The sequence below is a fragment of the Microchirus variegatus genome (assembly GCF_963457635.1).
Source record: "Microchirus variegatus genome assembly, chromosome: 4".
Lineage (NCBI taxonomy): Eukaryota > Metazoa > Chordata > Actinopteri > Pleuronectiformes > Soleidae > Microchirus > Microchirus variegatus.
The window spans coordinates 6,885,881-6,912,620 of NC_139805.1; the positions used below are offsets into that span (position 1 = coordinate 6,885,881).

At 40.5% G+C, this 26,740-nt stretch overlaps 1 protein-coding gene across 1 annotated transcript in view; it reads left to right on the forward strand.

Moving 5' to 3' along the window:
* Positions 1 to 26,740, forward strand: part of lrp8 (low density lipoprotein receptor-related protein 8, apolipoprotein e receptor) — a gene marked incomplete at both ends in the record, with an annotated part of 260,428 nt that overhangs the window by 156,822 nt on the left and 76,866 nt on the right. Inside the window, one exon of the mRNA XM_083888037.1 lies at positions 9,822 to 9,944. Within this exon, the coding sequence (XP_083744163.1) occupies positions 9,822 to 9,944 (123 nt within the window). The remainder of the gene's footprint in view (positions 1 to 9,821; positions 9,945 to 26,740) is intronic.

Below are 26,740 nucleotides of genomic sequence, written 5' to 3' on the forward strand. Positions count from 1 at the left end.
GACCATGTTATTTTACATGAGTTTTTGAAACACTACGAAAATGAAACAAAAACTATTATACAGCGACTAGACAATGCAGGAGCACATAATATGTATAAAAAAGTGGATTTTGGGTTATATAAACCCATAAATACTACATATTGTCCCTTTAAGTGAGTATGTTATTTAGACCAGGGGAAAATACATGTTACAGGACCAAATAGGTGGTGTCAGCATCCATGGTCAGACATTTTACTTTGGAGCATAAACTTTACCACTTCAGGTATGGACTTTTTAGAATGTTTGCTCAATTCAATATTTAAATGTCAAGCCTACAGACACCACTAGGGGTGGGGGAAAAAAATTGGTTGTTAGATGCATCACGATTCAGAAGTGGACGATTCTGAAGTGATTCACAAATGTCCAAATTCTGATTATCTATCTATCTATCTATCCATCCATTATCTACCACTTTATCCTCCACCAGAGGGGGGTGCTGCTGACCCTATCTCAGCTGACATAGGGCGATAGGCGGGGTACACCCTGGACAGTTCACCAGTCCATTCCAGGGCCAAATTCCGATCATTTAAATGTTTAAATAATGCAAAACAGACTTCATGGGGAGCTCATAACAAAGAAGCATGTAGCTGAGGTACAGCAGGGCTATTTCACTGACACAGTGATCCTGGTGCTAGCGCAGGTGCTAATGATGCTGATAAACATATTGCACGTAAAAGCATGATTCAGTTTACATTTTGTCGTACTTTACGCGGATTGTGATTCAATATGTTACTTCTGTACAGTGCAGTTGTAACTTTCCAGGTTACACTTTTAATTTAGTTTAATAAATGATAATTGGAATGAATGAAACTCTTCTTTCTCATTACAAATGAGTGGTGAGTTATCACACAGTGAGCAAAAGCAAAACCTGATATAAAAGCTGTAATATCCCTCTAAAATAGGTTTCATCTTCTGTTTGCTACTTATCAGTATCAGGTTGAAAGTAGTCATTGATTTCAGCAGAGACTCTTTGGTAGTCGTCGAGTTTGGTTGTCATAAAATTGAAGTTGCTCTTTCATGGTTGGATCATAAGTCCATTATTTCGTTGTGTCACCTCTACATGCTGCCTGAATTTGAATCACAAAATCAGACCGTTTAAAAGTTTAGTAGAGGAAAAGAACAAAATGTTGCGTCACTTTCTTCCACACTGTCCAGTACTTGATATTTTCTCTGCTGCTTTCTGCTTTTGTATTCTGCGCTTTTCTTCACTTTATCTCACTGTCTCCAACTAGTCATTTGGCAACTGTGCAGGCCTTTAATCTTTTCAAAAGACCAATATTATACTTGTCTTCTCCACACCATCCCCCTTTTCTCGGTTTCTTGCTTGCACATGCTATTCATAGAGTGTTCCACCGGTCCCGCACAGATGTGGTTCAACCTCTGTTCACTGATTAACGGCCTCTTTCACTGCGGTGACACGCTTCGTTCTTTTGCTCTTTAGCCGATCACAACAGTGTGGAAGACCATCCATTTCCTGTCCTTTTTTACTCCCACACTCTCACTTTCTCCAAGCCCTGGTCTCTCTCTGTGCTTCTTTCGGTCTCTAATTTGTCTCCCTCTGGCCCCTTCATTTTCATGGTCCTCACTTCTCTTTAGACTAAATAACCTTACAGCCAGATTTACCAGTTTTGTTGTTGTTGTTGTTGTTTTTTTACAGTGTTTATATATTTTTAAGATATTTTATGTGTGTGCTCTACATTTCCAGGAAATTTTATGACCAGGAATTTATTCACCGAAGGAAAATTATTCAGTATTCGTTTTTTTGTTTTTTTTTATGTGAGTGTGCATCATAATTCACAGCCACTTTATTCGCACCTTTAGAACGATTTGTGCTTTCGAGTCAGTGTTTCCAGAAGTGTCTAATAACACAAGAAAGGGTTGCCAGATTTGTCGCGAGTTGCTTTTTTGGAAAAACGATTCTCTAGAGGAGTCTGAATACTCGCTAAATATAGCGTCAAAGTCGTGAGTAGGTACTTCTTTTGGGGTAAAGTTTGTGGTCGAAGGAATTTTTTTTTTTACATTTCGGTGGAAACCTACCAAGGTTTTTCAAAATCCCTGGTAAATGAGAAAAGTTCCGTTTGGATAGATAGACATAGATAAATAGACATGGCTAATTTGCAATTCTGCAGCCTCCATAAAGCATGGCCTTACTTACTGCCACTAAACCTTCTTAAATGTTACGGCCTAGACATTTAAAACACCTTTTCATGGCAAAATACCAGTGTTGTGACACTTGGTTACCTCCAGTTCGTAAAACTCTCTTGAGTTCCCTTTGACCTTTGTGACTGGTTTTTTTTTTTAAACAGTTTCATCTGCGTTGCTGTGCTTTCCCGGCTGCAGAAGTAGTTATGAAAGTAACAATCTCGGTAATTGAAGACCCTGTGAACATTAAACTACATAAAAAGCTCATATTGTACACACCATATTTCTTGGGTAACCATCAGCAGTGTCACTGGTTGACTGATTTAGACCGCAGCTCGACTGTGTGCATGTGCAGTGTCGCTGGGCCTGTTTCTTTTTTATTTTTAAATTAAAACTGCAAATGATATACATTTAAATGTTCCTCGGTTGTTACTCGAGTAAAATGTGAGGACACGGATACAGGACATGTTGTGGTTGTGATGTGTTATATATATATATATGTACGAGAAAAAAATAATCTTCGAAGGTCTGCAAGAGAAAAAAGTGCAAGAAGTCCCACTTTGCACACATATTTTTTGTGGCCCCAGCTTTAAGAAGAGATATTTGGATAATGACTAAGTAAGTAACAGTGACAGTTGTGGCATCCAACCGAGCCAATATCATGACATTTTCTCCCTCTTGAATTTTCTCAAAAAATATTCTAACCGTGTCTTTATCAAGCAAATTATAGTCAATGCACTGAATTTGTCACCATGTGCAACTGAAAGTGATAAAAAATATGCCAAGTCCAGCATATCTGGCCTGAATGATGAGGGTGCAGGTGGCAATTCTCAAGGTCATTGTCTCAAGTGTCCAGATTCATGGCCTTGTCCATGCCCTATCCCAGTACTGAACACATTTTAACGAACAAGACCTCCTCTGTAGCCGGTCTCACCAAAAATCACGAGTCCCCAGGTCAGGAAGTTTATAGAACCAGGGGGAGTCATTCGACTGCAAGTGTTCATTTGTGGATGGTGAGTTCAAATGATTTAAAATCAGCAGTAAACATCGCAAGAAAGCAACACATCGAACACATTGTTGATAAGACCTGAGCATCCTCAAGTGCTACAATAACCTTTTTAAACCTGTCAGATACCCACTAACTGATTGTGAGTTTCTGCAGTTTTATTTTAAGGCCAGACTAATGAGCAGTCTCCGTACTTTCTTCAGCAGTATGATGAAAAGAGCAATTAGGCGATTATTTGATTAATCATTGTGGCCAAAGAGAATGGAGATTGACGGCAGCGCAGTGCAACCTTTAATATAAAGTTAAGTGAAATGAAGTGCCGACGATGAGAAGAATACATACAGCCGGATGAAATTCTGTATTGTAACTTCGCTGGGGTGAAGGCGTTAAGGTTGATGAGAAGTGCAAATTGTGCAGAGAAGTCGGTCGGCTTTGCACATCTTTGCATAAGAAGCAGAAGTTTTACCATTAACAACCACACATGTGACAGATGCTCCCTCTGAATTCGCTCGTCCTTTATTCAGCCCTGAATTGTTGGCATTGAACCGGGAAGACGTGTACTTTTAATGAGAGCTAATGTTTTTATTTAACTAACAATAACAAGGCAATTAGTTTTATCTCATTGTCGTAACCTATAGGCTTGTGTTCAGTTTGCAAAATTTGTGAAGAGTAGCAAAAGACATCAGTCTCGCTAATTACTTTTAGGAAAACACATTTGTTGTAATATTTGTGCTCTATTGCCTTTATATTAACAGCCATGTGAATTAACAAACAAAGTTCTGAAAGTTTGTGTGAATAGCCCCAGTAGGCTATAAATATTACTGGCTATGATACAGCAAGCTCATATTTTTTGCATTGTTTGACGTTGCGTATCAAATTAAAAATATCCAGAAAATGTTTCCAAAACTCTTATTTTAATCTTACTCAAAATAACTGAATGTGCCAGATCAAAAAATAGCACAGGTATGAGCTATTTTTTTAGTTTTTTTTTTTTGCTTTAGCAGATGAACATGCATCAATTTCTAAGAAAGAAAGGTGGTAAAAAGTTTATTACAGCAGCAGTTTACAGCATCAGTTTTGGTCCTATTTTTCAGAGCAAATCAACATTCAGGGACTGCAGTGAACAGATCCTCATTAGAGGTGACACTAGTGATTATTGTGCTGTTGGATTTTATTCTGCTCATGTGTATGTGTTTAATGGAGCGTGTAAATTGACTGACTTGGACAAAGGCATTGACCTTCACCTGTTCACTGGTCAAACAGTAGCATCTCAAATCAGTGCTTAGTGGAGGGGAAAATAAAGAGGTGGTGTGTGTGTTTGTGTGTGTGTGTTTGTGTGTGTGTGTGTGTGTGTGTGTGTGTGTGTGTGTGTGTGCGTGCACATGTGTGGACACGATTTGAACATCAGTAGGTCATCTACTACGTCACTTACCGATCATGGTTGCACCCAGAGCATGACATACGTTGAATGTCACCAGGGGATTTACACGGCAAATGTGTAGAAGAGGTGGACACACCACTGGACATTTAATCCTGAACATGTCTCCTCAAGCCGCCCACGTGGTCATCACACATCTACAGCACACGCTCATTTCCTACATATGTAAACCCAGGAGAATCCTCTGTAAGTTGCGAGTGAAGTGGTGGGTCAAGTATGCGAATGTGATACTGTTAATAAATTGTGCATGAAGTTAGTGTTTAGGGGGCGGGAATCGCAGGGTACCTCACTAAAATGATACGCAATACACGGTTCACGATACCAATAACATCATGATACAACGATTCTGTGATAATCAGTATATTGCAATTGTCACATTAAGTCACATTATATAACTGAAGAAAAAAAAATGTCCAGAGAAAAGAAAGTTTGTCAAAATTTTGATATTGAGATACTGACCATGAAGAGACATTAAATAGTAATGCCGGGCAGGTGGAACTCGCAGGGATTGTTTCCTTAAGAGCGCCTAAATTTGCTAAAATATTGATATTTGCAGTGTTGTATGGATTACCGTATTGCACAAGAAAGGACGACGATATATCACCAAAGCGATATTTTGACACCCCCCCCTAAATGTGGTCATTCTAGAATAGAGCTCAAATCTTTTTGTGTGCAAACTGGAGCTCTTCTTGTCTTTCGACTGCTGTACATTGCATACTCTATGTGTGTGTGTGTGGGTATGAGCATGGTCTGTGTGTGCAGAGGCCTGCACAATCACTCTCACACATCATAGAGCAGGTTCACGCTGCTGTTCCATATGGAGGACACTCGTATATGACACACGGTTGTGCATCAGAATGTAAATGTATGCGGTGGTTTGTTTGTGCATCAGCAGCTCTTTAGAGGCATAGGAAAATATTAGTGTGTGTGTTTTTTTTTATTTGATGCATTATTTTTGATGTTAGAGTGTCACTGTCCACATACTTAACACTATGTAATCTCGCTTAAAGTGTTACATTCACTCTTTTCAAAAATGTTGTTTGAACTGTGTGTGAGAGGAAAATGGCCTTGTTTTAAAAATGATTTTCCATTCATTAAGGCTTAATGAATGGAAATTAATAAATTATTGGTTTTAAAGGTGGATAATAATAGCTTCACACATATATTGCTTTATTGAAATAACATTCCCACTTGTAGTGGGTGGTGCTTCATTTTCAGTTTCCATATTAAACATCCATTTTATTGCGAAAGTGGTAAATATTATTTGCTGCTTTTGGTATTACAATTGATTTTTATTAAAAAGTGGATTGACATTGCGTTGTTTAAGAGATAAGAGGAGATGTGAGAGAAGGAACGAGCCAAGATGGCTGGTGAGTGAATATTTTATGAATGTTCAGCGAAAGCCTATGTTTGTTGATGTTCAGAAGTTCTCGGATGTCCTTTCGCGTTGTTGTGAGGATTGTGTTTTTCTCATTGCTGGTGTGTTTGTGCGGTGTGTGTGGCGACAGCTGGCTGCGTTATCAGGCTGTCAGCAGAGATGTAGGGAAAGATTGGGGGGGGGGGAGTTCTGGTGGACAGACTGAGATGGGATTTATGCTAACATGCTGGAAGGAAGGAAGAGGATTTATTTGACCCTGTGTGGAGACTGATGTCATTACACTAGAACCCACCTTGACAGCCTCATTCCATGCCCATACCCCTATTTTCTGTTCTCTTCCCCTATTTCTATTTACCTGTGTCTCAGGCCCTGACTGTTCTTTAATCCCCATGGACCCCCATTTTCATTTATTCTACAGCTACACCTTTTTCAATACCATCTTGCTCATGCCTTTGTCCTTTTACTCAGAATACATAATCTGCACTGTCCAGAGTATGAACACGTGTGGTTGTGTCTTGAGATCTTTTCCTCAACATGCCATACATTTTCATCCACATAATACATTTAGAGAGACATTAAGAGGTCATTGCTCCCCACAGCCGAAATGCTGTCACTTTTTCGAGCATGTGCTTCATTATTGTGGCTCCCACGTGTGCCATCGGTCATTATACTGTATTGTGCCACCATAGGGAATCCAAGGCTACACACATAAACAAGGCGCTAATAAGATGAGCATCTTTTATGTTGCTAAGCAAAATAGTACGGTGTAATGGGATCAGTTCGTCAAGTACAGTAGTAAAGTTTTTCAAATCAATACATTATTGATATATTTTTTTAAACTCAATATGTCATATGGAAGTCATCCTAGTAGTTGATAACACAAATGTGTTTAACCAGTTTGCATTTGATTAGGTTGACATCAGGAGAAATTTACTTTTTTTTTTTACCAAGGTTTGGAAAAGTTGTCAGATCTTTCAACTTCTTAAATGTGAATATTTGATGGTTTCTTTGCTCCAACAAAACCATTAAAACTGACTCACTTTGGTTTGTAGACGAAACAAGATCATCATTTTCAGGTTTTTTTATAAAAACACATTTTTCAACATTTTCTGATAGTTTGTGGACCAAACGACCGAAGAGTAATCGGTTATAAAATAATCGTTAGTTGCAGCCCTAGTTGGTAGAGGTTTATTGTTTTTAGTGTTTATTTGCTAACCCCTTTTCCCAGTCTTTATGCTAAGCTGAGCTAACCTGCTACGGGACTGTACCTATGTTCCCCGGGTCCTATGTTCCCCGGGTCCTATGTTCCCCGGGTCCTATGTTCCCCGATTTGTATGTGACCAGGGAACATAGGACCCTTTCTCTTAACCTAACCCTAACCCTACCCATTTTCAAAAAAGGGTCCTATGTTCCCCTGTCACATACAAAGTGGGGAACATAGGACCTTTTTTGGAAAAACGGGGAACATAGGACCCGGGGAACATAGGTAAGACCCCCCTGCTACTGCTCTTCAGGCCCATCACATGGAAATAAAGAAAGAGTTGCATATCGCGTTAAAAACTGGTGACTGCATGTGATTGATGGACTCACAGCTGACACAGGTGGGGTATAATGAGCTCGAGCGAGTCAAGTGTGATTTACTGCGGTATCTTTGTGCAGTGCTGTAGCCTAGCGCCATGCTAACCTACATGTTCAGCTGGCTTTAAGGTGGTGTAAAACCAGGCTCACATGGAGGAAATGGAACAGTGGCCGTTACTTGCGACACAGATAAAAACATGAAAACCCTACTACCACCAAACACACACACACACTCTTACTTGGTATTGCAATTTGTCAGCCTCCCTCGCTGTATATTTCATCACGGCGTGGCAAAGGCATTGCTAACACGGCAAGCGAGTGCTTTCTCTTGTTCAGTGGCTCTCGCTGTCAGGGAGACGGATTTTTTGCCTTTCTCTGTGACAGACTCAAGTGTTTCAATTTTCCCCTTGAAGAAAGCAACTGCCAATGGAAAAAGAAAAAAAAGAAAAAGAAAGCTTTGGAGTCTGTAGGAAATCAGAACACAGTCCCTCAGAGCCACAGCACAGTTCTGCAGAGACTTTGTTGGACTCAGAGTTGGAGCATTGGTCAGTTAAAACACAGCAAAACCTCTGAGGCCAGCAGCTTAAAGAGCTGTAACTATGTAATTATGCTGTTCATAGGGACACAATATTCAAAACACCCTCAGAGAAGTTGGGTCTCTTTAAGCTGTCATTAAAGTGTTAAACGATTGCGTGTAAAAGCAAACACTGTTTACCAGGTAGATTCTTAAGGCCACATTATACTTCTCCGACTGCGTAATGCGTTATCCGTCTGCGTCACCACGTAGACCCCTCGAGCCTTTATACTTCTGCGTCGTTGGTGACGGATAGGCGCTGCAATTTCCCGCCCGATCAGTAGGGGTCGCTACGCAAGGTTGTTGTGCTTTTGGCTACAGTGAGCAATGGCGTCCGAGGGAGAAAGACTGGGACCGTACCTATGTTCCCCGGGTCCTATGTTCCCCGCTTTGTATGTGACCGGGGAACATAGGACCCTTTCTCTAACCCTAACCCTAACCCTACCCTTTTTCAAAAAAGGGTCCTATGTTCCCCTGTCACATACAAAGTGGGGAACATAGGACCTTTTTTGGAAAAACGGGGAACATAGGACCCGGGGAACATAGGTACGACCCCGAAAGACTGTTGTTGTTGAAACAGCGGCCGTTTGTCACTTTTCTGTGTCCCGGAACGCAGTTTTAAGATAATTTGAGGCGAGAAATTGGCCATTTAGAGTCTAAACATGTGCTGTGTGTGTTAAGATATGACGTATTTATAGTTCGGCAGCGACGAAGTCGGCGGTGTTAAGCTCCGCCCTCTGTGGACGCTCGGTGCTCACTGTGAGCCGGCACAGAGCAGTTTCGCTCGGCCTGTCCTGAGGACCCAATCGCAGCTCTTGCCGTCTCCGTTGTCCCTTGACGGAGTGACAGACACTTAAAAAATATTCCGTGCAGCCGGAGACGACGCAGAGACTCTACAACAGGTTCTGCGTCGACGCAGAGGACTCTGCGTAGCCTAAGCAGAGCACTTTACGCAGGAGTATAAATTGGGCTTTAGAGAGTACAGAAGTACTGGCCCATGTCGCTCACTGTAATATATTGGTAACTCTAACCCCCACATTCAATTATTCCATAAAATCATGAAAAAGAATTCAAATTCTCATTTCAAAGAACAGTTATTCTCCATGCTGTGTTTTCATCATGTTACAAGATTTTGCAACTCGAGGTGGCAAAGGAATTAGTTTAATTTGAGAAAGTTAAACAATGGGATTTCCTGCAAGCACTAAACCCAAACAGTAGCAAATTAACAGGTTTCTTTTCAAACACGTTTTCTATTTTACAGCCCCCATCTGCTTAGTCAACCTCAAAGAGCATGCACCAATGGAAACTGCTTAACACCTTTCATCTCATCGTGTCTCCTGTTACATGTTGCACTTGAACGCACCACCAAGACTGCATTAGAGTATTGAAAGTTAAATTAAAGTTGGGTTAAATTAAAGTGGTGCTTGGGAATTCCTGTCAAATGAAACTGTAATTGTCTGCTGGGGTTATTGTCGCTTGACTGTGTTTGCACTCCCTTTCCCAGAGATCACTCGTTAGTTGCTTTGGATAGATAGTGGTTTATTTTAATCACTCCTTGTTTCCAAGAAAGCAGAATACCAGCTTAATATATGTTGTGACGTTTATGTCTTTCATTTTTTCTCGATACTCAATAACGGACATACATTGTCTTTCTTTGTCTCCACAGCAAAGAAGACGTGTGCGACCACAGACTTTGCCTGTAAGAATGGACAATGTGTCCCCGCTAGGTGGCGCTGCGACGGAGAGCCAGAGTGTGCAGACGGTTCGGACGAGGCTGATGCAATCTGCAGTAAGTGGTCGTCCAGACAAACATCCACGCCTCACGTGTAGAAGAAAGGGTGAGCCCGATAGCAAACATGCAGACAGAGACAGAGACAAGGTCATGAACACAGCCCGGTAGGTCGAGACACAGACGCACATTTGACGTGTCTCAAATGTTCACTAGCTACATACTGTGTAGTATGTGTGCAGGGCTTTACTCAAGGACAGTAGCCAGTCAGTGGAAAGAGTAGCCACTTTGGAAGGGTCTTGAGTACTTGCGCATCCCCTGGAAAATAGGTGTCATCTTTCACATCCTCACCTTAATTATTGCCTATTTCAACGGGTTCGCCAAATTAATTTTAACACGTATTAAAGTTTGAAATTGAATATAAGGCTTGTGTGCTGTAGTATAATCTAGTCTATAAAAAGCAGCTCAATAATATTGAGCTGGGTTTTTATAATTAAATTATCAGAAGCATAAAAATGGCTGTATTGCAAAAAAAAAAGAAAAATAGAAGTTTGAAAGGAGGAAATATAGGTGATTCATTCAGTCATTCACCAAGCCCATATAGCACTCAGCCACTTCATTAAATCAGGTAGATGGCTCTAATGTTGTGGCTTTTGTGACTATTATTATGTTGGCCAGTAAGCAGCTCTAAGTGCCCTTTACTAGTGAAGGTGAATGTCTGAATTTTTAATGAAATTCTGCTCTACAAAAATACATGGAGTTTCTCAAACATTTGTATCTTGACCTTATTGTCGGTGTTCTTCTTCTACACACACACACACACACATACACAGGAATCCATATTGAAGCCTTAAACACACACCGTATAATTAAAGGGTGTCCCCAGGTTCTTCAGTCTCAGTCTTTCACAGTTTGCCTTCAGTCCGGCTGCTGCCCTGACCTTCACGGTCTAACATATTGCCTCAGAAAAATGGTTTCTTTTTGTTAGCTTTACTGTCAGATGAAATGTGGCGTGGACAAGATGTCTGAAATTGCACCACTCTCTGTTTTTCACTATGACACAGCGGATTTACCATAAAACACACATTCAGCTGTCATGCACTTGCTAAAAATCATTATTAAATGTGATATTTTCTTTGAATGCACTAAAAAAAAATGTATCAAAGACTGTGAATATATACTGTAACTGTTGTGACTGTTTGATTGTGTCGTCAGCTCGAGAGCATGTCAGTGTTTTCTCAGTCATACCTGGAAAATGGGCCTGGTTGGGATGAAATGAGCTTAGGTGAGGCAGCTGAGTTAATACAGAATGCTTTTGTTCATGGTGGGGTTGTACTGTCAAGAAAATAAGAGAGGGTAGAAAAGACTGCAAAATGTTTTTGTGGGACTACAGTGATCTTCACATACCAGAGAGGATGTCATTCTTCTTCATTTGCATCGTAAGCTTGCACAATGCACAATCTAGCTGATTTGACCACCAGGGCTGCTGTAGAAATAATGACAGTACACAGGAATAGTGTCAGCTGTAGCCTCCACAAAGAAAGGTCCTTGCCTAAGGTTACAGGGCTTACTCTAACCCTGGATTTCCACTGGACGCGGAACGGCCGCGGAATGGCAGCGGCGCGGTCGCAGTTGCAAATCGCTTCCATTCTAATCAATGAGAGTATTTCCACCAGACGCGCTGCGGAGCGTCTCAGCAGCGTCCCAGAAGCGGCTCGCCACGCCGCAGCGCTATCGATAGGAATCAGTACTATTTTTTCCGTTGCCGCTGCTGAACCTCGTAAATTTCAACGAAGCAGATCGCGCTAGACAGGAAGTCCGACACAGAATCAAAGTAAAACACTTCCGCCCCCCTTTCAAAATAAAACACAATACGCAGGTCATATAGCCTGTCACAACTTCACATCAACATTTACGTCGTGACCGCTGCTGCCAGGTAAACAGTCAATTAATCAGAGCGTCTCAGAGAGTCATAATGTACGATGAGAGACTGATTGTTGAAGTGGAGAAACATAAAATCATTTATGACACCAGATCAACAGTTCTTCCACGTCGGCGAATGAGAAGAAGCTGTGTTGTTGTTGTTTACTTTATACACACAGTCTATCCTCTATCGAGGTTGAAGCAGAACCGCACCGCTGCCGTTCCGCGGTCGTTCCGCGGCCAGTGGAAATCCGGGGTTAGGGTTACTCAAACAATTTTTTTTCAACTTCATTAATTTCTGAAACAGCGCGACTGACGAGAGCTTCAGTGAAGAGAGATTTTTATGTGCTCGTTTGCAGCAACTAGGAGGTTTTTGACCATAAAAAAACAAGTTAATGTATGTAACTGACATAGGGCCACTCTATGGGCGCTTTAAATAAAAACTTATGCTGTGTTCACACAATGTGGCGCAATTTTTTTACATACAAAGTCAATGCACAGACACGAGTAGATATGAATTTCACACCGGCCGAAAATGTTTGACTTTTGCAAATACGTGTCGACACGATGACGCAATGAAGGAATCAGCGATGAGATTCTCCTGATGACGTCACGTACATGCTGACGGCCACACTTAGAAGGAGAAAATTATCATTTCTGTGTCTGGGCACCCGGCAATCGACGACTCAAGTTGCTATATGTACCGTGACAAAAACAAAACGGAGAGTGCGTGACAAAGCGATGATGCCAGCCGTTGGGGGGTTAGGTCAACCGACCGATGATGGATGTTTCACAAAAAAGCATTCATCCCACGGCGCAATTTATGCAAATGGAGTGATGAAAATTCGGGTTTGGTGTGAATGCAGGTAATAATTTGGTTCTGAAGAAGGAAGAGGTGCATGAAACTACAGATAAATGTGTTTTCATTGTACAATCAACTGGAGTTATGAATCCTTGTTTCTATGATCTTCAACAACATTGGTTCCTGTCCAACTGGGTCCTCTGTGCAAGTACAGTAGCCTGTAAAGGCCCATAAAGGACAAACAGTTACTGTGACATCTTCACACAGCCCTAACACCATAGACAGCGTTTGTGTGTTTAAGTGCTGTCATCGGTTTGAACAGGGCTTAACTAATTGGATCATGATACTGACCAGGCTGACAGAGTTCTGAAGTGTCTCTCATCAGTAATCAGCATTTTTATATGGCGCTTCGTAAAACATCGCGAGCTGGGTATCCAAGTGTGTGTATTTGGAAAGTGGTGGAGAAGAAAGCGGAATACAGATATACTAATATTGAGTGGCACTTCGCATGGATTGACTGACATTTTAATCGCACATAAACAGAGCTTCCCCTCGGAGATCACATCAGTCACAGAGCACATAACTTTGAATATGATTCTCCTCTAAAGCAGACGCTCCTGTTTGCAATTTGTTTTAATATGAGTTTCAAATGCATGATCAAAGAGCCCTTTGAAGTTTGTTCAAGTAATAAGTGTGATTGGGGATAGGACAAGGACATGTGTGGAGAGGAGAGTGTGTGTGTGTGTGTGTGCATGACAGTGCTGAGTGTGATGGTGGTGGTGGTGGTTTGATTGCGTGCATGTTATTATAACGCCAGAGTCGATGCTTGTATTTAGTATTCATCGCAAGGTGAATCTCTGAATCATTTCTTCAGATTAGTGGACTTGGTTAAGTCTCATTATATTTAATCAAGGTCAGATGCTGTGAGAGCTTCCCTAACTTTCTCAGCTATATTGATCCTCAGAGTTGTGCGCGTGTGTGTGTGTGTGTGTGTGTGTGTGTGCATGTAGCACAATGTGTTTGTATAACTTTAACCTTGACAATGAGATCAATTTATATATGTAAATGTATATGTACGGTACATGTATATATATGGCTTTGTTGTTTGAGTCAAATTCATATTAAAGTGTTATTCAATTTTGTTTATTATAGTGCTGTCAAACGATTCAAATATTTAATCGCATTGATGTCATAGTTAAGATACGCACATATGTGTCTATTCTGAATGTCCCTTGATTTCTTTTTGAACCATTATTTTCCTCATTTTAATACTCTTATTGGGGCAGCTGTGGCCTAGTGGTTAGGGCTTAGAGCTCGAGACCGGAAGGTAGCCGGTTCAATCCCCGACCAGTCCGCAGCTGAAGTGCTGTTGAGCAAGGCACTTAACCCCCTCACTGCTCCCCGAGCGCCGCTCACTGGCATGGCAGCTCACTGCGCTGGGTTAGCATGTTCTCCACCTCACTGTGTGCTGTGTGTGTTCACTAACTCACTGCAGAATTGAATTTCCCCTTGCGGGACTTAAAGGGTTCTTAATCTTAATCTTATCAACATAGAGAAGTGGATTGGCTTGCTTTGTGTAAATGTTATTTGCATATTTTGGCATATACTGTAGTCTAGGGCTGAACAATTAATCGAAATTTATCTAAATTGCAATACAGCTTACTGCAATTTCAAGACACAATATTTATAATATAATATTTGTTCAAGCCAAAATCTAATTTTAGATGAATTATTATAACACATCTTATTCTTCAGACTGAACCACCCTGTCAGACACAAACTAATCTATGTTACAGGCTAAACCTGGTGTGTGTAATGTGTGTGTGTGAGGAGCTGTGTATGTGTGTGCTCTGGTCTAGCTAGATCCGGTGTGGTGTTGTAGTTGTTCTAAAGTTACTAGTTGAGGCAACAGCATGTGAAAAAAAACTACAAAGTTTGCTCGGCCAAAAAGAGCGTTAATCGCGCGATAAAAAAAATTCACGCCGTTAAAATGGGTTCATGTTAATGCGTTAATTAACGCGTTTAACTGACAGCCCTAGTTTATTATAAATATACATATCTCATATGGATGCAATACAATTCAAAAATATTTATATGGAAGCCACTGCAACTATCTAGCCTGTTTCGATGCCTTTCTGTTACTGCTTATCCCTTTAATTGGACCAGACCTTCTGTTCTATTCTTTCCTCTTTTCCGGTTAATTTCACACTGGGTTTCATAATTTTTTCATCTGTGCCCCCGCTAAAGTCCTCTCTCGACCAGCCCGCCATCCTGTCCCACATCCTCTTCTCTGTCCTCTTGGTCTGTCCTCCTGTATGGTGTCCTGGTTCTGAGATTTGAGTAAAGTTAAAGTAACACCTTTGATTACATTGATTTTCCTGGGAGGGGATCGATGGGCTGATCCTCGAGACCCTCTGCTCAACTGCTGATTAACTATGGACCTCCGATGGCGCTGCTGAAACCACACGCATGCGCGCGCAAACACACACTTGGGCTCTTCAGGAGCCGTCTGTAATTACAAGTCTGAAAATGAATCTGGGCCTTGAGGGAGTCGTGGAGCAAATACTTGATCAGATGAGTGGTCGTTGATGCATGACAGAGTGTATATGTCTGCACACGGTGTTCTCACAGTGCAGACATCTTCCCTTAGTAGTAGTGATGGGGTGGAAAATGAGTCATATAGGAAGCATCAAAAATCTTTGGCCCCATTCAGACCTGGTAATAACATCTGTCCTGAGCGATCGCACAACAAGTGGACAGTATTACTTGTACCCTAGACGCATCTCCTGTGACCACATACGATCAGATACGACTACAATACACACTATACAATGATACTATGTCTGTTTGTGAAAACAAAACATTAAATAGTCTAACTGTACAGATATGCCTGCTATCGTTTAGTTTGTGTCTGTGTCAGCATAAGTGACTGTGTGCAGCAGTACTACTCACACTGCTGTAACATGAAATAAGATTTTAACCATTGAAACAGAAATCTTGTTGTGATCAGTATTAATAATGTGTCAATAAATTAACGCATGGGCACTGATTTATGTAAAAATAAATATATATATATCAATGCACTGTGGAACTGCAGTCAGTCAGATTAGAGTATGTCAGTTCACGAGGGGAGCTATTGTGCTATTGTATAAAAGTACAGTCATCCACTTTGTTCCTTGAGACCTACTGAGAAGTAAGAATAATACAAGACTGTTGGTTGCAAAAATGGAAATCTATAGGAAAAAGAGCCTCAGTAAACATTTTTTTTTTACAAGAAATTAATGCTCTCAATCACTAGTTTTGGTCTTTTCCAACAGAAAATTAAGTACTTTATTGTAAATTATGTCAGTATTAAGTACAGAACATATGATGGGAAACCACTGTTATGAACTGCTTGCATTTTCTAAAAGGTGCCTAGTCGCAGGTGATGTCTATGAATTGACAGTTACAGAACCTCAATATGGCGCCAGTCAAAACACAAATCTTGTGGCTTCTAAATGGGAGTTCAGATTCTTATGCGTGACATCATGACCGGTTGCCACTTGGATACAACTTAATGAATACTGATGTGTTTAATACTTTTTACTGATCATGTAATTTGATTTTTGTTTCCAAGTTACCAAACACTAATGTGAAGAGTTCAAACTTGTGTCATTACACCCAATGACGCTAATTTATCGAGTTCTTGCTTCGTGTTTACTTTGTAGCTGTGGTTAATGAAGCTTATATGAAGTCACTATTGACTTCTTCACTTTCTTTTGCAAGTGGTCATTCGTACACTTCTGTGAAGGAAATAAAACATTATTCTGTTACTAAAAAATCTGGAGAGTCACGACCAGCAGTGACCATGAAATAAGTCTTTAAAAAAAAGCCAGCTGTTGCTGTAAAGCCAGCTGCCCTTTGGTGACATATAAATATATATAAATATGGAACATGAACTTCTACCTCTATGCCCCTGGTCACTGCCACCTGCTCCTGCGTAGTGATGCCCTTGTTTGTGTGGGACAGTAGTCAGGTCAGCATAATTACTGCATGGAAGCAGTAGGTTTTTGTAAGTTCATTATTTTGGAATATGAACGGAAAGGATCCAGTCAGTTGTATTTTCAGACAGCTTCAATTTCATGCTTGAGGCAGCTGCAGCGCAAAGTGTAATTTCCCAGGTGGCCTCTCTCTCTCTCTCCCTCTCCCTCTCTCTCTCTCTCTCTCTCTCTCTCTCTCTCTCAGTGACCCCGGTAGCTGAAGAGACACAGAAGTAACTAACACGCACACTTTTACACAATAGCATTTTCACACAGATGTTCATGCTAACTGGAAAAATAAATAAATATTCTCATACAAGTAGTGGGTTTGGTTGTCTGCATGTGTGTGTGTGTGTGTTCTTGTACTTGTGGCATACTGAGGACCAGTGAGGGTTTTTAACCAACAAAGTGAGGTCATTTCTACGGAGTGAGGACATTTTGGCCAGTCCTCACTTTGTTTTCTTTGAAATCACTTCCTTAGGTTGCTATAACATGCTATACTCAACTTTTATGTCAAATTTTGGACAATTTTTTTTCAAATTTTGGTCGACATAGTACAGTATAATGTTTTTGTCAAATTTTGGACCAGAAATTTTGGGTAATTTTTTTTTTTCAAATTTTGGGTAAACATTTTTTTTCAAATTTTGGGTAAAACATTTTTTTTTAATTTTGGGTAAAGAAACATTTTTTAATTTTGGGTAAAGAAACATTTTTAAATTTTGGGTAAACATTTTTTTTCAAATTTTGGTCGACATAGTATAGTATGACGTTTTTGTCAATTTTGGACCAAAAATTTTGGGTAATTTTTTTTTTTTAATTTTGGACGACAGCATAGTATGACATTTTGGTCAAATTTTGGTCAAATTGTTTTTTTGTCCAATTTTGGTCGACATAGTATGATGTTTTTGTCAAATTTTGGACCAAAAATTACAACAACAAAAAAAATCATTAATTGTTAATGGCGAAGATTCGGGATGGTGCTTTGCTTAGGCTGTCCAAATAAACTGAAGTCAATGCATAATCCTAAGAAGCATAGTTGTGCAAACCTCTGTGTTTTTGCATGTGAAATCAGCTACTTTTAATATGACTTATAAAGACACCCAAGTACTAAAAGGTCATCTCTCTCTCTCCTGCTCTTTGTGCATTCCCCTCCCTTCTCATATGGTAAGCCCCATCATCTCAGGCCCTCGTGTTCATGTTTCTGCTTAGCTGACTGATTCTTACAGTATGGCATCTTATTATTCAGACATGTCTTTACCGGGATTTATGCAAGTAATAAGTCAAAGTGTATTGATTCAGAGGATACAGAGCGTCCTTAACACAACACCAAATTGCATGGAATTTCCCCTGACAGTAAAATTCACAGCATTAGCTGTCATGCGGTCATCATTATGCAATAATGACATCCCTGAAGCTAAGGCTTATGGGGAACCTTGAGTGAAGTACACGATTCATGAGAAACTTTTAAAAAGCATTTACTGATCAAAGTGTGTAAACGGTCATTAGAGAGAACCGACTTACGCAGAGAAAATCTCATATAGCTTCAGTCGTGCTGTTCATTGAATGAGCCACTTCTAGGCAGATATTCTTATTTTTAAGTTATAATTAGATTTCACCTTGTTTCAAAGTAAGTTACCTTTAAATTTGTAGTGGGATCATGAGAGCACGAGAACAAGTTTCTTCTTGAAATCAGAATTGCATGAAGTCAGAGAAACACAACAGGTGTTGAGGCTTTGAAGTTGAAACAGCGACGGCTCTCCTGCTTCCTTGTTTACTCTGAACAGTACATGGCAATCAGAGAAAACCACCCACGCAGCAACAGCCACCGTGTGATTATTTTGTCAATTCCATTCTTCCCTTCAATTAGTGACCCCCAGTGTTTGAGTGGTTAGAATTAATCAGCAGTCAATAGCTGATGGGATTGCATTTGCTGTTTGTAAAGACCTGTGGATCATAAATCAGTAAATCATCCCTGTGTGGCAATATTAAAGGATACTCTTCACTTCTGTAAGCTCACACTTTCTCCACTCATTTTATCTTTTAAAGCGGACTTCGACCGGAGGTTACAATTAACGCTGTTTTTAGTGTGTATCTGCGTCATTACCTTGTTTACGAAGTCCTGAAGGTTCTAAACAAACAGTTCAGCCACTGCTGAGAACGCTGTGTTAAATTGTAATCTCGGGCTCAGCGAGATCTCTGAAAAAACCTGGTCCGGTTACGTAAACACCGGTTCTCCTGAACAGCAGATCGTCCTGCTCCGGGCACTAGTCCGATCCGGTTGCGTACATTGAACCGCAGAAGAAGAATAACGTCGGTTGTGGAGGTGTTTCACGAGCGACAGTGTCTTCTGACTCTGGGTCTGACTCCGGATCAAAGTCATAAAAGGGACTGCGGCGGGGAGTCGTGACAAAACTATTTTTAAACATTGTTAAAACAATGTTTTGATAATAAGTAGCAGTGCATCCACCGTTCCAGAGGGGGGAGCTGTGCTTCTGAGAGCATGTGTGCTGAATATGTCACTTCCGGGTACTGGCCAATCACAAGACATTTGGGAAGGCTCTGAAACATTGCGGCTGACTAGAGAAAGAGAAAAGAGAGATTTCTATCGGCTCATTTACAGCAACTAGGATGTTTTTGACCATAAAAACAAGTTAATGTATCTAAGTAGACCTCCATAACTAACATTATGTGCAACAGGACCACTCTATGTGACCTTTAAGGAAATCCTCCTGGACAACAGATGTACATACAAAAGTAGACTAAGGAGAAGTGCAACTTAAACAGTTTATTTGGTCGACCAGCAGCCAGAGAGGGAAACAGATCCACTAATGAAGGCTGTGGTCAGGATATGCAAAACAAAAATGTGTCACTTCTCTGTATGCACATTCATATGGCCCTGTTATCTTATCTAGTATCAGTTGCACCTACATTTGACAAAACTGAGAGGTTTACTTTCAGACTCCTCATAGGTCAGTATTTCAAATAATATTAACTAAAATCGGAAAAGGCAAAGAGATTAAAGTAATGCTGTTATCTCCATGACAAACACACTGAAATCATTCTGGTTCAGCATAAATTAACAGATGTTATTATTAAAAAAACAAACAAAAAAAAGAGAGTTGATGGAGGCAGTAGATTAGAGCTTATTTTGCATTTGGTTAACATGAAAATCATGTTCTATACAGATATTACTTGTAATACAAAAAGAGAGTTGGATTCCCCTGGTTTTTATAATTAAGAACTCGACACAGCTCATCCAGAAATGTGGACTGTAACGAAACCCTCTCCTTCTTCCATTTGCTGCTCTGCCTCTCCTGCTGCACCACTGCTGGTGGTGGTGTTCAATGTGTCGTCTGCTAAACAACTATAAGAGGGACCTGTTGGAAGAAAGTGGCAATTTCCTATTAGAGCACTGGTGTTGCGCTGTATTTCTTCCCCCTACGGCACTGACAGACACAGGGTCTCGACTGTGCTAATGGTTTCATGTTTAACAAGCCCCTTTTCTCTACTTCTCACTGCCTACAGCAAGAAAGCAATATGAAGACACTTAAAATGAGAAGAGGGAGGGAGCAGAATACAATGCAGCAGATTTTTATTTTTTATGATGCATTCAATCCAAAATCGGATTTGTGTTCTGAAGTTCATTGTGAGCTGCGAGGACTTTCATACAGAGTGTTTGCCTTTTCAAATCAGGTCCAATCACATAAATGTCTCTCTCTCCAACATTGTCCCACCCCTTCTCCCTACTTCAGGGCCACAATAATTGAAGAGCAGTGTTCCAGTGAAAACCACTAATCAACACTAACCTTAATTTAAAAATGTAATCTGATATTAACCACATACGCCCTTTTTGTAAATTGGATTTCACATTTGAAGGACAAGGGTGGTGGACTTGGCAAGTTGACAGCGTCGATAATGCAGGTCGTTCTTGGCCTCAAACTCCCAGCTCGGACTGATTTGCATTCAGCGCAGTTTTGGTCAGGTGACCTTAAAAAGACAACACGGAAAGAAGTATTCGCTGTTTTGTGTTTTAATTCAAGATCATATATTCAGATTTGGACTTTCACCTTGGCATCTTCCCCATCATATCAGATCATGTTTTATCAAAATCTAATTATATTATTGTATCATATGAGAGGTGACCTACTAAACATAAAAACACATAAGATTTAGTCCAATTTAAATAAATGAATACTGGTTTTATGGCGATATGGCTTATAATACACTGGGGGAAACCATGAAATCCTTACTTGTATGTGAACATATGACACATATACGCTGCAACAATGGACTAATGTATCCCGGCTATCATTCTACACGCTTGTACGCTTTGGTTGTGTTTACCCACAATGCCCTGCGTAATGCCTATGTTTTCGGCGGACCAGGGTTCGCTTCTTTGGTACGGATCAGAGTTCGGTTGCACGTTCACACCTCTCCAAACGAACCGGACTGTGAGCTAGAATTTGAATTATAAGGGCTGGTGTGAATACAACTTTATTTTTAAACAATCCGGACATTCAGTTTACAGTGATCCATGATGATGTGAATGATACGACAACTTCCTTACAAAAATGTCTACCCTGGACTGAGACGCACATACAATCTTTAACCTAAAAACACACACACAACCTTCCTCAATAAGCCTTTGAAAATGGGCCCGTTGCTTAAATCAAGGTTAATGAGCATCACCAGGACAATATGCCTCCCCCCGCAACTGATCAACTCATTAGACTTGCAAAATCCTTACAAGCCAAATAATTGTCTGATCCATACCTTCTCTCGTCTGGTATGAATCATTGATGCATATGAGCGCTCCGTGATGAGCTTTAGGCCTCGTGTCATTTGTCTATTCCAGTCTCCTCCTCTCCTTCATAGAGGTTACAATTATACTGCCCGAGAGGAATGTTTTCGCAATTTCCGGAAAGAGACCGACCCACAACTATAACGAGATTTCCTCTTATTTGAATTCAATTAGCAGAACTGAAGTCTTGGTTGTGTAGAAATCAAAGCCAGCCCACAAATGGATGACAGTGGAAACTGGGGGACATTTCTTGTACATAATGTAATGTTTTTATTTGTGCACTCGGTGTTGTTGAGTTGGTCTCCGTCAGATGTGATTGAGCCCAGTGACCAAATGAGCATTGTTTGTGTGTTTTTTGTGTAGAGCCTATACGAAACCCCAGTTTAATCAAGTGTTTCTTTGAGTGTCTACCTTTAATTATCTTGGTCTCAATTTGTCCTCTCATTGACGTTTTCCTTTCTGTGACCAATAGGCGACCACCTGCAACTCAATCCATTTTCCTTTTGCCGCTTTCTCCGATACAATACTGTCTCTTTCTTGCAAAGTCGATATACATCTCCATCCTGTATCTTCTTTCATCTGTTGTCTTTCAACCAAGTAAATCCACGTTAACCGCGGCATGTCGTTGTCTGGTGTACATTAAACTCAGACATAAGATGACTAAAACGTGTGTGAACTTATTGGATGATGTGCTAACATTGTTGCATATCAAGTACATGCAAGCGTTTCACCTGTTTTTACTACACAGAGTCGCCAAGTGATAAAGGTTTAGTGTTCTCAAGTAGGCACTTACCACTTTATGGAACTACCTAATGGCTGGAATTTGACTTTCATTATACTATTTTACAGACAATCAGCTGTTATGGACCCCCTGTTAGTTCAGAATTATTGATAAATATTTGATAAATATGTTTGTTTGTTTTATAAATTATTACATACAATAATTATTGTCAAATATTGTGTTATTCTAAAATTATAAACTGAAGATTCATGAATTCATTATTTCCTGCTTATCCTTTGAGGATGGAGGGCAAAGCTGGAGCCAATTCGATCTGACATATTACCTGAAAAATAGGGTAGAACCTGGACGGGGCCGTCAGCCGATCACACGGACGACCATTAACATATGTCACTCTGAAAAGAGAAAGTGTCTGTGCATAGTTTAGCGGGAACTATTAATGGCCTCATGTATTTCCCTTTGCTCTGGATAACATGAGGAGCAAATCAATAATCGCCGCCGAGCGGAGACATTTTTCACTCATATAATGTGAGGCATGATTCTCAGGTGTTTGCATAAAAAGCAAAGTACTTCATCAATCAGCGCTCTGCTGTCTGACGTGCGGGGGAATTCGGGAAATGCCTTTGAGCATTTCGAATTCATCCAGCTAGAATCCTGAGCGAGGAGATACAGAGTAAATCATCCATAAGCTCCATCCCTCCTCATTTGTCATGTGCCATATTATCACATGTACTCCGCCAATTTGCCTTTGTTTTGACATTGTGTCCCACGGTGACAGACTGTGACTTCAGCATGACTTATATCACCTCCTGACCTCAAATACACACCTCCATAATAAATAAATTATCTTAGCATTGGCCGTGTGTGGCTTGCGATCCCTCTGAATCAATCACCCTGGGATTCTAGTTTAGAAGCAAGACAGGCAGCTGAAGAGTGGACACGGTGCCAAATGACAATCCTCCAATATCCTCCCTCTTTGTGAAGGGAAATTAAGAAGACAGTTAATCAAAAAGTTAATTAGCATACAAGGAGTCCACCTCTATACCTCGCTCATAATACACACTTAAGCAGACCATGCAAAGCAAATAATTCTGTACCACTTCTGGTTGTGGTCTTTAAATCATGAAGCTGCATCTCCCCTTAAAACTAACAACGTTAGAAAGAAAAATTAGCCCCAAGATATACAAACTAATTAAACCTCTTATGAGCGCCATGATATTCTGGATTTATTTTGATTTTATGGCTGTAGAATTTAATTGAAAAATGTTAATTGAGTGAGTGCTTCTGCCACTTTTTTTTTCCCTAAGATAACTTTCACTTTCGATATCTGGCAGTTCTGGCATCCATTTAGGAGTTACAGTTACAGAGGAGCTGACATCACAAACATGGTAAACGCTGGTAAATCTTGTCTCGTCTTGTCATTGGACGGTCGTTCCGCCGAAGTCATGAGGGCTACAGTAATGACAAGTATGGCCGCAAAGCTCTACGGCTCTGACACTGGGCGAAAGGCAGGGTCACACCCTGGACAGATCGCCAATCCATATTTATTTTATTTTTTTTCTAGATATCACAAACAGTCAAGGAGTTATTGTAATAAGAAGTATGCATGCCAAATCCTGTCAGCGACAACAGGATGGTAACAGAAGGGTAAACATGTTACATGTTAGAACATTTTTTTAATTTTTAATTTTGTTTCACTTCAAGTGCAGGTAAAGTGATAAAAAATATAATCTGATTTTGTCATCCTATAGTAAAATGTGTTTCCAAACTTTCCAACTTTCTAAATTTTAATGATTAGGTTTTACGTCATGTTATATAGGTTTAGGTGACATACCCTAAACCTAATTCAAACCCTAACCCTAAAACCAGGTCTAGCGCGGTGCGTTGGGAGCCAGTGGTAGATTGTGCGATAATCTCGAAAGAACGCGAGATCCCGCGATAGACTGTGTGTATAAAGGAAACAACAACAACGCAGCTTCTTTCATTCTCCGATGTGGAAGAACTGTTGATCTGTTGTCATAAATGATTTTATGTTTCTCCACTTCAACAATCAGTCTCTCGTCGTACATTATGACTCTCCAAGACGCTCTGATTAATTGACTGTTGACCTGGCATCACCGATCACGACGTAATGTTGATGTGAAGTTGTGACGGGCTATATGACCTGCGTATTGTGTATTATTTTGAAAGGGGGGCGGAAGTGTTTTACTTTGAGTCTGTGTCGGACCTCTTGTCTGGTGCGATCTGCTCTGTTGAAATTTACGCGGGTTCAGCAGCCGCAACGGCAAAAATAGTACCGCTACCTATCGATAGCGCTTCGGCGCGGCGAGCTGCTTCTGGGAGGTGCCGCATCGTGTCTGGTGGAAATGCTCTCATTGATTTAGAATGGAAGCTATTTGCGACGGCGACCCGCACCGCTGACGTGCCGCGGCTGTAATGCGTCCAGTGGAAATCCGGGGTTATTCCTCAAAAAGCCTGATAAATTTGTGTGGACCAGCCATAATAATGTCCTCACTTTTTTTTTTTAACATATAGAAGTGACATCTTACCCTTTTGGTGGCAGTTTAACGACATACTGTCCACAAACTTGGAGCTGGTTTAGCTTCAGTCCTCACCTCACTCTCTCCTCTTTCTTTATCCGCGGTACCTGCAGCCTCACAACAGGAGTCTGCTCTTTCTTTCTGTCTTTTCTTCTGCACTTCATTTCCTCATATCCAAGAATTCTAAATACATTGCCATAGTATAGCATGTGTGTTTTGTGGGATAAAGACATTTCGGCGATGTAGCAAACCAAAGGGAGTAGTGTAGGGACTTTGTGAGTGAACAGGGAAAAACGTTGAGTGGTTTTATATCATTAAAAATTTGAAGGAGGAGTTATGCTAAATATGGCTTTAGTGCATCAAGTGCCATCATTTTAGATATGCTTAGACATCCCTGAGCAGAACACTGGAGAGAAACTCTTTTACTTCTCTCTTACTTATTTAAACGTAATTCATTTCTCCAAAAATACCTGACCTGGACCCCATTCAATGTCATCTTGTGTTGGTTTCCTTTTTGCCTTACAACACAACCCTCTTTTAATGCAATATGCATAAGATTATGCGGTTGTTCAACAAATACTGTTTTAGCAACAGTGGTGCAGAATTTAGCTGTGTTGCTCAGGTTCATTGCAAACTTTGCAGCATTGCATCGGCAAAGTATTCCCTGGTTTTTTTTGGGTTGTTAACTGATCATCAGCCACTATAGCGACCATGCTGTATGTGTGTCAATATTATTTCCTGTGTGGACTAGAATTCCATAAATGTGAGGTTAAAACACGGGGTTATGCCCTGCCACGTGCTTATAGGCAAATTACTGCTAACTCAGACCCACTGTGAAATAAGTATAGGTTTATTCAGTGGGATGAATCTGCCACTACATGCGGTTTACAGAGATGGATGGAGGTTGAGGGTTAAGGTCTGACCTTGTAATTCGTCCCATTTGCTTTATATTGATGAACTCTGGATGTATTCACTGACCACACAATTTTTGTTGACCCCTTTTTACACAATTTGATTATCCACGAGCCCACCTGGGAGCCTCCTTAACCAGCCACCATCTTTCCCCCCGCTCTCCACCAAGCAGCTCCAGTGGAGCATGACGACATTGCATCAGTTCCTCGGCAGTTGTTTGCTGTAGGCCTTGGCAGTATGCAAGCTAGCTGGCTGCTAATACCCCAGTGTTTGTCTCTGTGCCACGGGAGTTTTATAGACCATGAAACATTCATTCAGTGCAAAGTATAGAGAATTGTGAATTCATTTAATGTCTTTGTCTGGCAGCTGCGAAAAATAATTTATACCCATATGCCATACATCTTTGTGAGAACATTTTCGGTGCACAATGTGTTTTATTTCACCATGTGCATTCGCCTGTCTACATTGATAAAAGTAAATATCACACAAAAATACACATAATCTATATCTGTCTGTTTGTCTTATCTAAATGTTTATGAAAAGTTGCAACGTTCACATACTTTTCTACAGTAGGAGTCCAATATTGCACTTGGCTTGGAATATGACAGCAGTCAGCGATATCTCTGCCCATAGCTCACTGTCAATAAGTCCATCAATGCTCCTCAGCACCAGCTCTGCTGCTGGAAACACATGTCAGCACTTAGTGAGAGGGCAATACTTCTGACTCCTTTTACAAGTCTGACAAAACTGTGGCTGCAACATGCACCTTTGGATAGAAATAACTTGAATAAATGATTAGTTATTTCTATTGTATTACATGCTCATTTTCAGTAGCTGGCTGATTTTGATAATTGCATATTATTTGTCAAACACATAGCAAATTGGAAGAGTCCTTTCTATGTCTTTGTCTGTATTCATTTCATTGGTAGGCGATCCATGACCTTCTTGACAAGGGAAGTATCACTTTAACATCTTCTGTAGTTAACTGAATGTGACTGGTCTTGGATGAGTTAACGTTTATCTCTCATCCAAGAGACTTCTTCAGTTCTGCCCAACCTTAAAAGAATGTATTGGCCAAAGGGCTAAACTTTGTAGTTCCCCATGAAACAGATCCCAGTGA